Source organism: Salmo salar, chromosome 11, assembly GCF_965601325.2.
Source record: "Salmo salar chromosome 11, fSalSal1, whole genome shotgun sequence".
Taxonomy (NCBI): Eukaryota; Metazoa; Chordata; class Actinopteri; order Salmoniformes; family Salmonidae; genus Salmo; species Salmo salar.
In genome coordinates, this window is record NC_138301.1 from 15,332,501 (window position 1) to 15,347,500 (window position 15,000).

Sequence of the window (15,000 nt, forward strand, 5' to 3'; positions counted from 1 at the left end):
TCCACTCACCCCCAGTTTCCTGCTGCGCATGCGGACGTATCCCTGCTTGACGATGTCGTTGAAGTTGGAGGCCATCTCTGTAGGAGCTGGGACCTGCTGGGGCCTACTGAGGCTAGCATCCAGTCCTTCAGTCCTGCAGTCCAGCGCTGCACCTAACCCTCCTCCTCCTCCCCCTCCCCCCTCTTCCCCTCTTAAGTCCTGGGGTTACCTTCTCCCTCCTCTATATCAGCCAAGTCTTCCTTTCCAGATCCTGTTGCCCTCAGACTGCCCTCACTCCTCTAATGCAGCTCGTTGTCCCCTCATCCCTTCGTTGCAGTCCCTAAAGAAAGAGAGGAAGAGAGAGAGAGGAGAAGAAACAGGGGATCTATTATTCATTAAAGTGGCAGGAGGGAATGGTAGAGGCTTGCAGACACACAAAACATTATCCTCCATTATTCATTGCTTTGGCAGACACCATTATTGAGGGCAAGTAGGTAGCATGGCTTCTGTGACACATCATTATGTATAGTGTACAGCGCCGCCTCTGTCCTCGGAGCTACTGGGACTACCATTAGAAGGGGGCTTGGAAACAGAGCGTCTTCTGGAGACCATCCTTCCCAGTCAAGCAGGAAGAAAACAGAGTAATGAGGAGAAAAACTCATTTTAAGTTCAGCCAGACAGCTGTAAACCAAGGCAGACTTTAATACTTCCTCATTATTTATAATGCTTTCTGAAAAATCCCAAAGCTACTTCAATAACAACTGAAATCAAAAGAATGTTGGACACACATCATGGCGACTTCTTGCGTAAATGAGCCAGATCTGTTTGACCCAGTATTGAGAGCAGCCATATGTTATGCAGAGCTCTACAGTGAGGGGATAAGGTGAGGAGGACTGTAGTTCTAATGGTATCATTGCCCCTTACTCAGACATTCAAACGTACACGTGCACACGCACACACAGATGCAATTTAAGGACACACACAGACACAGAGACAGACATACACACAACTACACATCACAAACTCCCTTGGGGGCATCGCAGAGTGAGACAGCCAGGCAGGCAGAGTGTTTCCTGTGACCACATGATGGCCTCGTCAGTGTTCTGCTCTAATGGTGCGCGGGTAAGCTGTTTGTTCACCCGCACCCACCCGCAATTGCTAATATGTGAGAGGTTATAGACCTACAGACTGTGTCCAGACTTCAGTTTCCATTTAACCCATCTGAACAGTAAGGCTACAGTTCCCTTGACGTGCCATAGGACTATTTGAAGTCCCTGTCTTGTGACTGTCAATTTGTGTAGCGCCTCACAATCATCACACATAACATAGCATAACTGCTATCATCCTCTTTTAACACTCCACCAAATCTTTCCCAAACATAACTTTTCTGGCCCTCCCTTCTCTTCATTTTCAACTACCCCTTTGGCAGCTTTTGTCTATAGAATTAAAACTCGGACATTGTCCTTTTTGCCTGTGTGGATCAGATTGAGCTTTTTCTGCCCTTTCCCAAATGCATTTGGCGAAAGGCGTGTTGTGTATTTGGCGCTCGTACAGTTAGATCCTGAAGCTTAGGCACTAACGCCAGACAGCCTAAAATAATGACAGAAAAACCTCAAAGTAACCTATAGATAGATATAAACTGCACAATAATTGAATGGATTTTTGTAGGTATTGTTTTCTCTTTATTCAACCCACCCTTCATCCACACAATATTTAACGATCCTGAACCCGCCCGCCCTGCGGATATAACCGTGGGGACTGCGGGTTATAAGTTAACCCACGCATCACTATTCTGCTCGCTGGGGCAGGACTCAGTGGGGTTCATCTTCTCCCTGAGGAACTGGCGCTAAATCTCCCCGACTACGGTGGAACAGAGACATTCAACTTTAACAAGGACCTCATTAACCAGGACAGAGCCAGGCTAATCGCTCACAGCACTGTTGGTTTAGAGAAGTGGCTCACACACACACACACACACACACACACACACACACACACACACACACACACACACACACACACACACACACACACACACACACACACACACACACACACACACACACACACACACACACACGAAACACTCACACATCCACCATATAGAGCTAAACATCTGCAGACTGGCTCCACTGTGGCCCTCTGGGACTGCTGGTGTCACCATGGTGGGTAACCTAGCTTGCCAGGGTTATAACAACATTCTAAGAAAGTGGTACCTGGCAAAGACCCACGGCTGGGAACAAGAATATATGTCGGCTGAGGAGAGGATCCTTATGCGAATGGGACTGGCTTAATGTTAGCATAGTGGGAGTGCTTGAGACACACTTGATGTGCCATTATATCTTGGAGCACAATTGGAAAGCGATTAAATCCCATGAAAGCTATTCAGATGAGACAAATGTTCACCCCGGTGAGATAAAAATCACTCTCAGGGCCATGCTTAGTTAAGCAGAGCTTCAATAGTGTACGTATGGAGGGGATTGAAGAGGCAGTGGAGGATAGCACAACTCTACACATTACTACACATTACACATGCAGTATTACAGATGTAGTCACCTATTACAAACAACGTCCACGGTCAGCAATGAATCACCTGGAGAACAGGGATTGTTGTTTGCAGCCAGAGGTGGGCTGGTGTGTGAGGAAGAGCACTAGAGTGCAAGAGCATACACACACACACACACACACACACACACACACATACACACAATGGAGGATCAGCTTGTCAAAACCTAACGTAAAAATTGCCATTGACGCCATCGATTCTGATCCTGCACCGATTGATTCTGTGCTAGCCTCTGCAGCGAAACACCAGGGCCCCGTTCCAGACTCCCTCCTCTACCCCTCTCCACCGCCCGATAACCATGGAGATGTGCTGATTTACCTTTTTGTTTTTCTCACGATCGATGCACATCAGCAGCTTTTTCCCCCTGAGACGGACAGGAAACGGCCCGCAGGTGATGTATCACTGAGCAACACATTAGCATTGACATGTGTGGAGAACACATTGTTCCTACAGAAACAAAGCCTTATCACGCCATGTGTCATCTCTCGAAACAGGAAACCACTCCATTCTACTCTTGCTTGTTTTACACGACGAGGCATAGGCACTAGGCCAGCACAGAGCTGGGAGTGGGATTTTAGGAACAGACAGTATAGTCAGTCACTACTTTATAATGTGTGCTTATGATGGAGGGAACACCGGAGTCTGTCGGGACCCAGGTGCCGAGGATGGTAATAGGCAGATAATGAATTCAGAGATTAGCGAATCCCACTTCGCTTCTCTCCCAACGAACGAGGAACAAACAGCTTGTTAAAGAAGGAGGTGAGGTGAGACGAGGGGGTAGCAGTGTTGAAATGAAGGCGAGGCAGGAACACCTGTTCCGGCTGTAAGTGTAGGTTGAGACAAAAGGCTGCAGACAGGCCTGTCTCTGGGAACAGAGCGACTTGATAACAGGCTGCTTTGAGGAGGGCCTTTCGGGTGTTTTCTGCTCTCTACCTTTTTCTTTTTTTACAGGATATATCACACAGCTGGCTGCTAAACCTCTTCTTAAAGCCCATCAGCTCCTCTCAGCCACACATTTAGGGAGGAAGCTGGAGTTGCACTGCATACAAATGACTATGAAGCACAATGTGCCAGGAGCCCAAATTAAGGAGGAGGATGCTACTATGGAAAATAAGCAAAATTCAGAGGGTTAAAAAAAAAAACTTTTCAGTACATCCACTGTAACCATGGGAACCAAAACGTGTCTTCCCAAAAGGCCTCTCTGCGCTATGGGAGAAGAGAGGAGACAATGTAAAGCTCCCTGACAGAGAGAGCAGAGATATGCCATGCTCGGAACAACAATATAGGGAACCATGTCTGTGAGCTTGATCTCATATCTCATTCACAATCATTGAGTCATTTAAAAGGGGCAAATCATATCAGAAGTCAGTTGCCAACTGAATACTTGTACACATCAGTCATGCAAAGCCTACTGTGAATGTTGTTTTACTAGATCGTTTTTTTTCCATATTGTGATGTTTGAAAAACCAAGATGAGGCTAACCAATGTTCACTCTATAATTGTTTTGGCCACTGAGCAAATTTCAGGTCTGATGAGCGCAAACTTGAACGTTGTGAAAATTCTGTGCAACTTCTGGCGCGTTTACTGTGAACACTGCGTTTATACCCACTTTAACCTGTTATGGCTAGGGGGCAGTATTTTCACGGCCGGATAAAAAACGTACCCGATTTAATCTGATTATTACTCCTGCCCAGAAACTAGAATATGCATATCATTATTAGCTTGGATAGAAAACACTCCAAAGTTTCTAAAACTGTTTGAATGGTGTCTGTGAGTATAACAGAACTCATTTGGCAGGCCAAAACCTGAGAAGATTCTGTACAGGAAGTACCCTGTCTGACCATTTCTTGGCCTTCTTGATTATCTCTATCCAATACAGGGGATCTCTGCTGTTACGTGACACTTCCTACGGCTTCCATGGGCTCTCAGAAGGCGGCAAAAAGCTGAATCGTGGCTTTGCAGTCTCTGGCTGAAAAAAAGTAGCACGTTTAGATAGTGGCCGGTCACAGTACTATGAAACTCAGGCTCGTGCACGAGGGGATCCCATGCTTTTATTTTCTCTCTCTTTGTACGTATACACGCTTTCCCGGTTGGAATATTATCGCTTTTTTACGAGAAAAATGGCATAAAAATTGATTTTAAACAGCGGTTGACATGCTTCGAAGTAGGGTAATGGAATATTTAGAATTTTTTTGTCACGAAACGCACCGGGCGCGTGACCCTTATTTACACTTCGGATAGTGTCTTGAACGCATGAACAAAACGCCGTTATTTGGATATAACTATGGATTATTTTGAACCAAACCAACATTCGTTATTGAAGAGGCAGTCCTGGGAGTGCATTCTGACAAAGAACACCAAAGGTAATCAAACTTTTCTAATAGTAAATCGGAGTTTGGTCAGGGCTAAACTTGGTGGGTGTCAAAATAGCTAGCCGTGATGGCTGGGCTATCTACTCAGAATATTGCAAAATGTGCTTTCACCGAAAAGCTATTTTAAAATCGGACACCTCGATTGCACAAAGGAGTTCTGTATCTATAATTCTTAAAATAATTGTTATGTTTTTTGTGAACGTTTATCGTGAGTAATTTAGTAAATTCACCGGAAGTGTTCGGTGGGAATGCTAGTTCTGAACGTCACATGCTAATGTAAAAAGCTGGTTTTTGATATAAATATGAACTTGATTGAACAAAACATGCATGTATTGTATAACATAATGTCCTAGGCGTGTCATCTGATGAAGATCATCAAAGGTTAGTGCTGCATTTAGCTGTGGTTTTGTTTTTTGTGACATTATATGCTAGCTTGAAAAAGGGGTGTCTGATTATTTCTGGCTGGGTACTTTGCTGACATAATCTAATGTTTTGCTTTCGCTGTAAAGCCTTTTTGAAATCGGACAGTGTGGTTAGATAAAGGAGAGTCTTGTCTTTAAAATGGTGTAAAATAGTCATATGTTTGAAAAATTGAAGTTTTTGTATTTTTGAGGAATTTGTAATTCGCGCCACGCCTATCATTGGATATTGGAGCAGGTGTTCCGCTAGCGGAACGTCTAGATGTAAGAGGTTTTAAGTTACAGTTATAACAGTGGCCAAGTATGCTACCGTAGCTATTTGATCCTAATGTAGGCCTACCATAAACTATGGAGAAAATACCTACATTCCTTGGAAAAAAAAGGGATTGACATGAACCTGTTTATCCTTCAGACAAGGAGGTGACTGAAAATGTTGTGTTGTTTGACGCAAGAAACCACTTCACAAAATAAATATAATTATTTTTCCCATACCAATATAGAATCAGACAAATTATGCTACCCTCTGCCTATTGGCTACTTAGCTTATTCAAGCCTGTCTCAAAATGCAACACTGCCCCTTTAAGACATAAAAAAAGCTCTTTACCTGCCTAGCAAAGAATATGAACAAATGTGCACAGGTGGCTACATGCAGCTCTAGCTTTGATCTCAAAGCAAGTGCATCTACTCGCAACCCCTCACGCTGTAAACAGTCCAGTATGGGCCTGAGTCATGCCTGTAAATGCAATAGAATCCTACTCCAATGTGCTCTGCCTAACAGAAAATCTCTTGCATAATTTGTTTTGTTTCAAGTTGCTGCATTGAAAGTAGCCAATATTGCATTGATTCGAGCACAATTCACATAGTAGAGGGAAACGTTGATAGTGTTAACTAAAGGGGAAAACTAGAAAGTTGAGTGGAGTTTAATCTCATGCTTCTCTGTGCGGGCTGAAATGTATTCTGCGAGGCAGTCCCAGGGGAGTTGCGCGCCCGTGTGCAGCTTTAAGGGAACATTGAGGCCAACTCTACTCTATGGATGTCTTGAAATGCACTTTCCTCTCTTCGCTTCTCACTTGATGACTGGCCCTACCTGCTCCCTCTCTCCTCTCTGCGTTGTATATATATATACACACACACACACACACACACACACACACATACACACACACACATATACATATACATATACACACACATATATATATACACACACATATATATATATATATACACACACACACATATATATACACACACACATATATATACACACACACACATACATACATACATACACATATATATATATATATATATACATACACACACACACACACACACACACACACACACACACATACATATATACACACACACACACATATATATATACACACATATATATATACACATATATATATGACTAGATACTCAAGTGGCTGCTCTAACAATGAAATGTCTTAAAAAATGGAAGGCAGTCAGGAGGAGGCAGGTGGGACCATTCCAGCCAATGAGGCGGCAGATACGCGTGTGAACAACAGGCTCAACTTCGATATAAAGTGTTTTTTTCTCAAAGTTGTCACGTGTCCTACTTCTATCACTACACTCGGAAAAACCTAAGCATTACAAAACTTCCATTCCATCAAATAAGCCACATGTAGCAAATAAGCTATTCATTTTTTTGTTAACCAAATTCAACTCTCGTTGACCTCCAAACAAAAACTCCTCGCTTGGTGAGCGGAAAAAAAACGAAGAAGAGAAAAACACCATCCGCTGGAGAAGACAGATTTTGGGCCCAGTTACTCCTCTCGCTTCGCCTCTTCCTCTCTGGTTAAACACATATCAGTGCTCCTATCACCATACAATCAGCCTATCAGCATACAGTACTGAACCAATCACAGCCAATCGTTAGCTGGGGCTGGCGTAAAAAAGGTCACACGCTGGTAGAATATTATACAAGCCACTCACGGGAGTCTACAGTAAAGTAAGAGAGATTGTACATATCTGACATCTATATTCAGGCAACAGGAGTCTTAGGCAGGACAGAGAACGCAAATTAGCTGGAAGGAGGAGGAGAGAATACAGAAAGTTTGTGTTTGCTGGAGGCTAAATGTGTCTAGGCAAGGAGGCCTGTGTCAGTTTGAGTCTTATGAGCGAGGGCATGTTTATTGTGATACTGCCTGAGATAGCTTGAGGCTAAGAGGCAGATTGTGTTAGAGAGCCTTGGTTAACTGGAGTCGAGAGGAATAGAGGGAGTTCGCAGCAGGATACAGAATGTAAGCTAATGTGGAAAGGGGGGTGACTACACTTTCATCACAACATTGGTTGTAGCTACAAACAGACGCCTCGGCATCTGCACTCCAACAGACAGACCTTCTGTGTGTGTGCGCCTCCGTGCGTGCATGTGTGCGTGCGCACGTGCATGCGTGTGCATATGAGTTAACAGATGAGCTCCGCAGAGCAGCACAGCAGCTCTCCCTGCAATGTGTACCAGTTGGAACTGCTGTCTGGTGAATCCAATCCCCCGTGTCCTCTCTCTCAGCTGTGCCCATCACAGCCTAATCAAATCCCCAGAGCACCAGGTGTGCCCAGGGCAGGTTAATCTAATGCCAGGTGTGCCCATCTCAGCTGAATTAGATCATGCTACATTAGGTGCAAGACAGATCCAGATATGCCATCTTCTCTGTGGGAGCGACACGGAGGGAGGGAGACAGGGAGGGAGGAAACGAGGAGAAAAAAAGAGAGAGTGAGACAGAAAAAGGGGTTGATTGATTCAGGTCAATTTCATGAGCCACTTCACCTCACTAACCTCTCCAAAGGAATGGAAGTGAAAAGAATGGAGCATTGTAGCCATCGATCAGGTGGGGAGGGGAAGGACAGAGAGCAGATCGACTACAGTGTAATGCTGTGTGTGTGGATGTGTGCGTGTGCACACGTCTTCATAGGGTTAATAACTTCAGCTCTGTGAGTTTGACAGATTTTCTCAGATTTGCTCTGTGATGGAGAAGACAGCATCCATCTAGGGGGTGACGAAAAGATACAAGAGCTTCATGTTCTCTCTCTCGTTCTGACTTTCTCTGTCACCCACATGTCAATGTCACCCATCTCTCTCCTTTCACCATTGATTATACACTATGTCTCTGTTTTTACCTCCATGTCACTCAGTCTATTCTATAAATGGGACCCTTATAATAATGAGTCATCCTCACCCTCCACAATCTGAGGGCATCATGTGACAGCCGCCGCCCCGAAGCAGACGGCTGTCTACCCCACAGGGGGCAACAAGCAGCTGGTAAACAAGATGGCAGAGGGGGTGCCAGCCAAGAGGGAGGATCAACCAGTAAAAATACCAATGACTGTTCCATTACATGAGGGAGAAAAGATGGAGGAAAAGAGGATAAAAGACAGAGAGAGAGAAAGAGAGAGACAGAGAAAGAGAGAGACAGAGAAAGAGAGAGAGAGAGAGAGAGAGAGAGAAAGAGAGACAGAGCGACAGAGAGAGAGAGAGAGAGAGAGAGAGAGAGAGAGAGCGCGCGCTCAGGAGGAGGGTAAATGGTAACTTCCACTTGTGAAGGTTAGTGAGTCATTGTTGTTGCTCCAGTAAGAGCCAGTGATTAAGGGCTCATCAGGCTTACTCCGCCATCTTGATATCATCAATGGAGTCAAAAGAACACCCCAGACAAGTACGTCACTAACGTCTTGCAAGAGAAACTCTTTCAACCTGCCAAAATCTCTGTATCTCATGAGCTTTCTTCAGACTCGGTGCAGTTTCTTCAGACTACCAGTACTACTCCTTCTCCACATACACACACATATAAACACACACCAATTATTATTTGACACCAAAAACAGACCCCCTTGGAAGAGAGCTGGGAAAAGGCCCAGAGAACACTCCCTCCCTCCGTCTACTCCCTCCATCTCTCTCCTCGCTTAATGAGGACAGACAGACTGCTGTGAAGAAGGGCTGAGGTCAGGGTAGGATGTGGGCAGGAAAAGGACAGAGAGAGAACAAAGATGGAGAGGATGAAAAGGAAGAGGGGCTCCTTGGGGTGATAGTAGACAGTGCTGTTACACCACGGCTAACAAAATGCCACACCAAATTTCAGAGCTCATTTCATTCTTCTTTTCCGTCTTTGAGTCTGACACGTACACCTTAAACTCTGTCTTTAAACATGGTAGCAGAAAAGCACACCATGTGACAGTCTGGGGAATGGATTAGTGTGTTGATACAATGGCTGGCTAAAATGATTGACACAGAGGACATAACAGAGACTTGACATCGCATGGCTGGTCTGGACATTGTACTGGGACCGTTAGCCCTGCTATTCTAAGAGAAACAATGGTTGATCTGAATCAGCATGGGGTCACATAACGACCCCGGACAAAAGCAGACCACCAGATAAACTATGGACCGGGACCTGAGGTAATTAAGTTCAGCCAATCCCGTGACATTAAAACGATTGATCCCCCGCCCGTGCGAGATTAGAATCATTCCATCATTGAACAAGAATCAATTGCCACAGTCTATTTGGATTTGAACGCCGCCCTGTTTTCAAACACGTGTAATAGAACTGCCAGTGGCTGTGAGTCTGGGGGTCATTTTAGGATTCAGTGTCCAATTCATTCCTGAAGCCAGCCTGTCCTTCTGGGAACCAGAGAGCCAATGAAAGGTGGATGTAGAAGTGAGAATCGATGAATGCACAGCCGTTTATTTTACCGTCTGGTATGATATCGACGGACAAATGGGAGCATGGTATTAAGTTAGGCTGGCTGCTCTTTTGACAGGAGCAGGGAATGGCAATGCAGAAATTAAAGAAATATTGACTAAATTTTGTGGTATCAACCAATCGGTTTGACTAAACAATAACTTGAAAATGGAATCCAAGGAGACAAACAAGCGAGGCAAACAACAGAAAGTCAAATAAAGACTGCTCGCTGTGCCAAAAGGGTTCAGGGACAAGGACAAGGTTGCGGAGAACAGAAGTAGCCTAGGACTACGCTTCGAACGACAGTGGGGAAGGATGAGAGAAAGAGAAAGAGAGAGAGGGCAAGGTGCATTCCACTCTTTTGTTACGTATGTCGTCCACTTGGCCATTTTGTGGTGAAGGACGTTTCCCGGTGGTGAAGCACGTTTCCTGGTTTCTAGACAGGGTTTTTTTTTTCCTGTCGGCCAGGAGCTTTTTGTCTCCACTGTCAGCACAGAGAGAATTACCTGCAGTCGCAGCACTGACCTGGACACACTGATCAAACACGCTGAGGACAGAGAGAAAAGGGGAACATGGAAAGTAAAGAGAATGACATCTGCTGTGTGGATAGAAAGAAGTATGCTAATGTCCAGATATGTCATTTTGTGTGATTTGTTATTGATTATGTTTTTCTTTCTTTCCTTTTGTTTTCATCTAGAGACGGGTGTGGAAAATTAGAGTGAGCTAGAAACACGAGCGCAACGCAGCGGACGATTGTTTGTTCAACGCGTTTGTACTTGTCCCTATCCAAATAAAAGAAACAAAAAGGAAGAAACGGGAACCAGGCACAAAGTGAAGAAAGAGGACTCAGCTGGCCTCGTGATTGGTTGATTGAATTTCCCCCCATTTCTCTGGCTGGCTATAGAGGCAATTATGGCTCCTGCCACCACTACCGCTGAATCAACTGATATCGTGTGGATGTGTGTTGTGTCACAGTGTATCTTACTGACTCATGATGTAGGGCACTGCAGACTTTACCCCGTTGCTTACACTTCACAGCCCCTCAGACCAAAACTTCACGCCAGAAATCAAAATACTTTGTATTTTGTCATAGTACCATTGCAGGGGAGTTATGGGTGTGTGTGCGCGCGTCACCTGACATGCCCCTTCAGAGTTCCTCCTGCCCCAGAAACACCCCTTTCGCCAGCCCTCCCTTCCTCCCAATTCTATCTCATCCTCCTAAACCTCCTATCACATTGTGCACAAACCCTCCGGCTCATAATCCTTGTATCATATCCCATTAAACCCCACATCATCTGCTGAAGCTCTCATACAATCACACACACACACACACACACACACACACACACACACACACACACACACACACACACACACACACACACACACCTGCTTATCCTCCACAAAGAGAATAAGAGGGAAGAGGGGATGAGAAGTGATTGTTATAGTTTCATTCTAACTCTGTTCTCCGATTCTCTGCCCTAATAAGTCTTTATCCCCAGTAGGAGGCGGGAGGAATCAATGCCGAGGGCTAAAAGGAACCCGGCTGACTTCGGAACAAGTGAGAGGTTACTCTTAATTAATACAGCTTGGCTACTGCTAGCGGGTTTAAACCACCATGCCCGGCTCACTGGCAGAAACACAGGGAGGGAGAGAGAGGGCGAAAGAGGGGGAGGGAGAGGGGAAAGAGAGAGTGAGAGAAAGAGAGACTGTCAAGGAAAGGAGATTATTAACAATGAGCGGGCTGAAAAAAAAAAATGATTCTGATGTATTCGGACCACACAGTCCACTGGGTGAGTTGTTCTTAGAACACATCAACTTTTCAGAGAGGAAGAGGGGAGAGGAGGAAGGGCTGGGAACAGTGAGACAGTGGAAGGCAGGATCATTCTCCCGCTCTTGAAAAGGAAGGAATAATGACCCGAAACTGTTAAGCCAGTGGAGCCATGATAGTGGAGCCCACACCTACAGTAAACACAAACACAGTGTAGGAACACACCATCCTCTCTCCCTGCACAGTGAGCTCCTCCAGTCCAGCCCTACGGCACACCCAATACCTTCCTCTTCCCACCTCCGCACAACCCACAATGCACTGCTCTGTCATCATCAAAAAGCACTCTGAGAATGAGGGCGAGAGAGAGAGAGTGGGACAAAGTGCTAAACGAGCAATAAAGCTGACAGCAGAGAGAGGTCATTCATCGTGCCGCCAGAGAAGAGGCTCCAGAGTTAAGACACTCGCTAGCACTGTATTTACACCATCTATCAGAGGACAACACCCACTGTACATCACTGCAACCATAACACAGCACTACGTGGACACCAGTGGCGGCTGCTGAGGCTCATAATAATGGCTGGAACGGAGAAAATAGAATGGAAACCATGTGTTTGACACGATTCCACTCATTCTGCTCCAGCCATTACCACGAGCCCGTCCTCCCCAATTAACGTGTCACCAACCTCCTGTGGTGGACAACAATACACGACACAGTCAGAAAGAGGGGAAATGAAGAGAGATTGAAAGAAAACAAAGAGAGAGGAAGGAGAATGGGAAAAGGGCATGACAAGAATGGAAACGGAATAAGCCTAATAAAGGCCTGAGGAAAAAGGACGACAATGAAAAACAGGAAGAATGGATGACAGAGCAGAGAACGACAACCGAAAATAAGAGAAAGATGAGGCAGTCAAGTGAACTGACTGCTAATCCTGCCCCTTCAGCTTGGCAGAAGAGAGAGAGCGAGCGAGAGAGAGCGAGAGAGCAAGAGAGCGAGAGAGAGAGAAACTAGTTTCTCTGTCATTGTGTCACCTACTTGGAGGGATGGGAGAGATGGAGGGAGGGATTGTGTCACTGGCAGGGCGGGGACAGGGGGACTGGAGCCCAGGCAGCAGGAGATGTCCCCCAGGTCCCCCCTCACCTGTCTGTGACCCCAACCCGACAGACACACACACACCCAGCCTACCCTCGGCTTCAGCCTCTCCAACTGAGGAAGTCCTGACAGCAGAAATACATGGACAGGCATATGTGCAAGGATGGATGCTGGCACAGATGCATGAATGTACACAGACACATAGTCTTGCTCTGATTGGGTGCCACTGAAAGTGAATTCACAGCGACCACTCCTCTCTCACACACACACACACACACACACACACACACACACACACACACACACACACACACACACACACACACAGAGCAAGAGAGAGAGAGATTTCGCCTGAAGCCAGCACTAGGGAACGACGACAGACGCGATGCCCTGTCTGCTCACGTCTACTATCTGTCATAGATAACACACACACACACACACACACACATCCCTCAACGCCCTCCTCATAGACAGACGAGACACTCTGTCTCCAAGCGGATCCTATCAGGCAATGCCCCATAGCCAGCGAGCTCATCACACACACACACACACACACACACACACACACACACACACACACACACACACACACACACACACACACACACACACACACACACACACAGGGAGAAAAGATTAAGAGGACTAGGGAGATTGCTAGGAGCTGGCAGGCACGAACACTCCAACTAGCCTATCAGTGTATAAAACCCCACATATCCTAAACCAACAAACACACACACGGTACAAAATAACACACATTAACTTAATAATCCCATGCAAACCCATTTATGACCCGATTAAAGAGCATCATCTTTCCATCCTAATACTTCAGAGTGTTTAGGGACATGGAGTCGGGGCTGCGTTGGGAGCTGATAACCATCGTTAACACTTGCAGTGAAAGCAAACACACACATCGCCATTTGACCCTTCCGGTGCCGTGAAAACACACCCTCAGGTCATTACCAGCAGAGGGGTGTGGGAAAGAGACACCGGTAGGGGCCAGGGTACAGACACTAACCCTGTGTTCTAAATGGCACGATATTCCCTGGATAGTGCACTACTTTTGACCAAGCCATTTACTTGCATGACCAACACATCATCAGCTCATTGTTTTGTATTTCTTCGTTTCTTGTGATCATCCATAACTTGAAACCCGTCATAACATAATTTTGCAGCACACAATCACATTTATATTTGACAATGTTTTCTGTCACAAGCAATCCACAGATGATACACTCTTAGAAAAAAAGGGTTCCAAAAGGATTCTTCGGCTGTCCCCATAGGAGAACCCCTTTTGGTTCAAGGTAGAACCCCTTTTGGTTCAAGGTAGAACCCCTTTTGGTTCCAGGTAGAACCCCTTTTTGGTTCCAGGTAGAACCCCTTTTTGGTTCCAGGTAGAACCCCTTTTTGGTTCCAGGTAGAACCGTCTGTGTAAAGGGGTCTACATGGAACCAAAAAAGGGTTCTTCAAACGGTTCTCTTATGGGAACAGCCGAATAACCCTTTTAGGTTCTAGATAGCACCTAAAAGGGGAGTTTAAATTTCAACCCAGTAAAATTCCCCCTTGCATAAAGTACAATCAGTGAAATATAGCCGTGCTCTTTATTTGTCAAGACGGGATCCGTTTAGCTCCCAACCCCCAGACTTCTGAATTGTTTTAACGTGAATTGAGTTCTTCCAAAGTATTTTTTTTGCCCTCAGCAAGCTGTACTACTTCTTAGAAGAAAACACAAGTCACTTAGCAGTCAGAGCCCTAAACACACACACACACACACACACACACACACACACACACACACACACACACACACACGGTCTGTTTGAACACACTCATTCTGTCAAAAGAGTTCCTGTTCTGATGAGTTATACAGTACCTCATATAAACTGAGCAAATACAAATCTGGGGAACAGTTTAATCCTGGGATCTGTCTGATTGCATTTCTATTTAAGTAATGTAACGCGACAGAACTTAGAGAATGTGATTTCCACTGTACTGGGATATGAGAGCACACAGCATCCATTGAGACAATAAGCCAGCCCTAATAAATAGAGAGATGTTTATTAAAGCTGCTCAAATCTACCGCTGACCCCTTGAGATGTG

The 15,000-nt window shown here is 45.4% G+C and overlaps 1 protein-coding gene across 1 annotated transcript in view; it reads right to left on the minus strand.

The window, feature by feature from the left end:
• LOC106562068 (docking protein 4) overlaps window positions 1-15,000 on the minus strand; it is an 84,269-nt gene that overhangs the window by 31,883 nt on the left and 37,386 nt on the right. Inside the window, exon 2 of the mRNA XM_045689058.2 lies at window positions 10-319. Within this exon, the coding sequence (XP_045545014.1) occupies window positions 10-75 (66 nt within the window). The 5' untranslated portion in view covers window positions 76-319. The remainder of the gene's footprint in view (window positions 1-9; window positions 320-15,000) is intronic.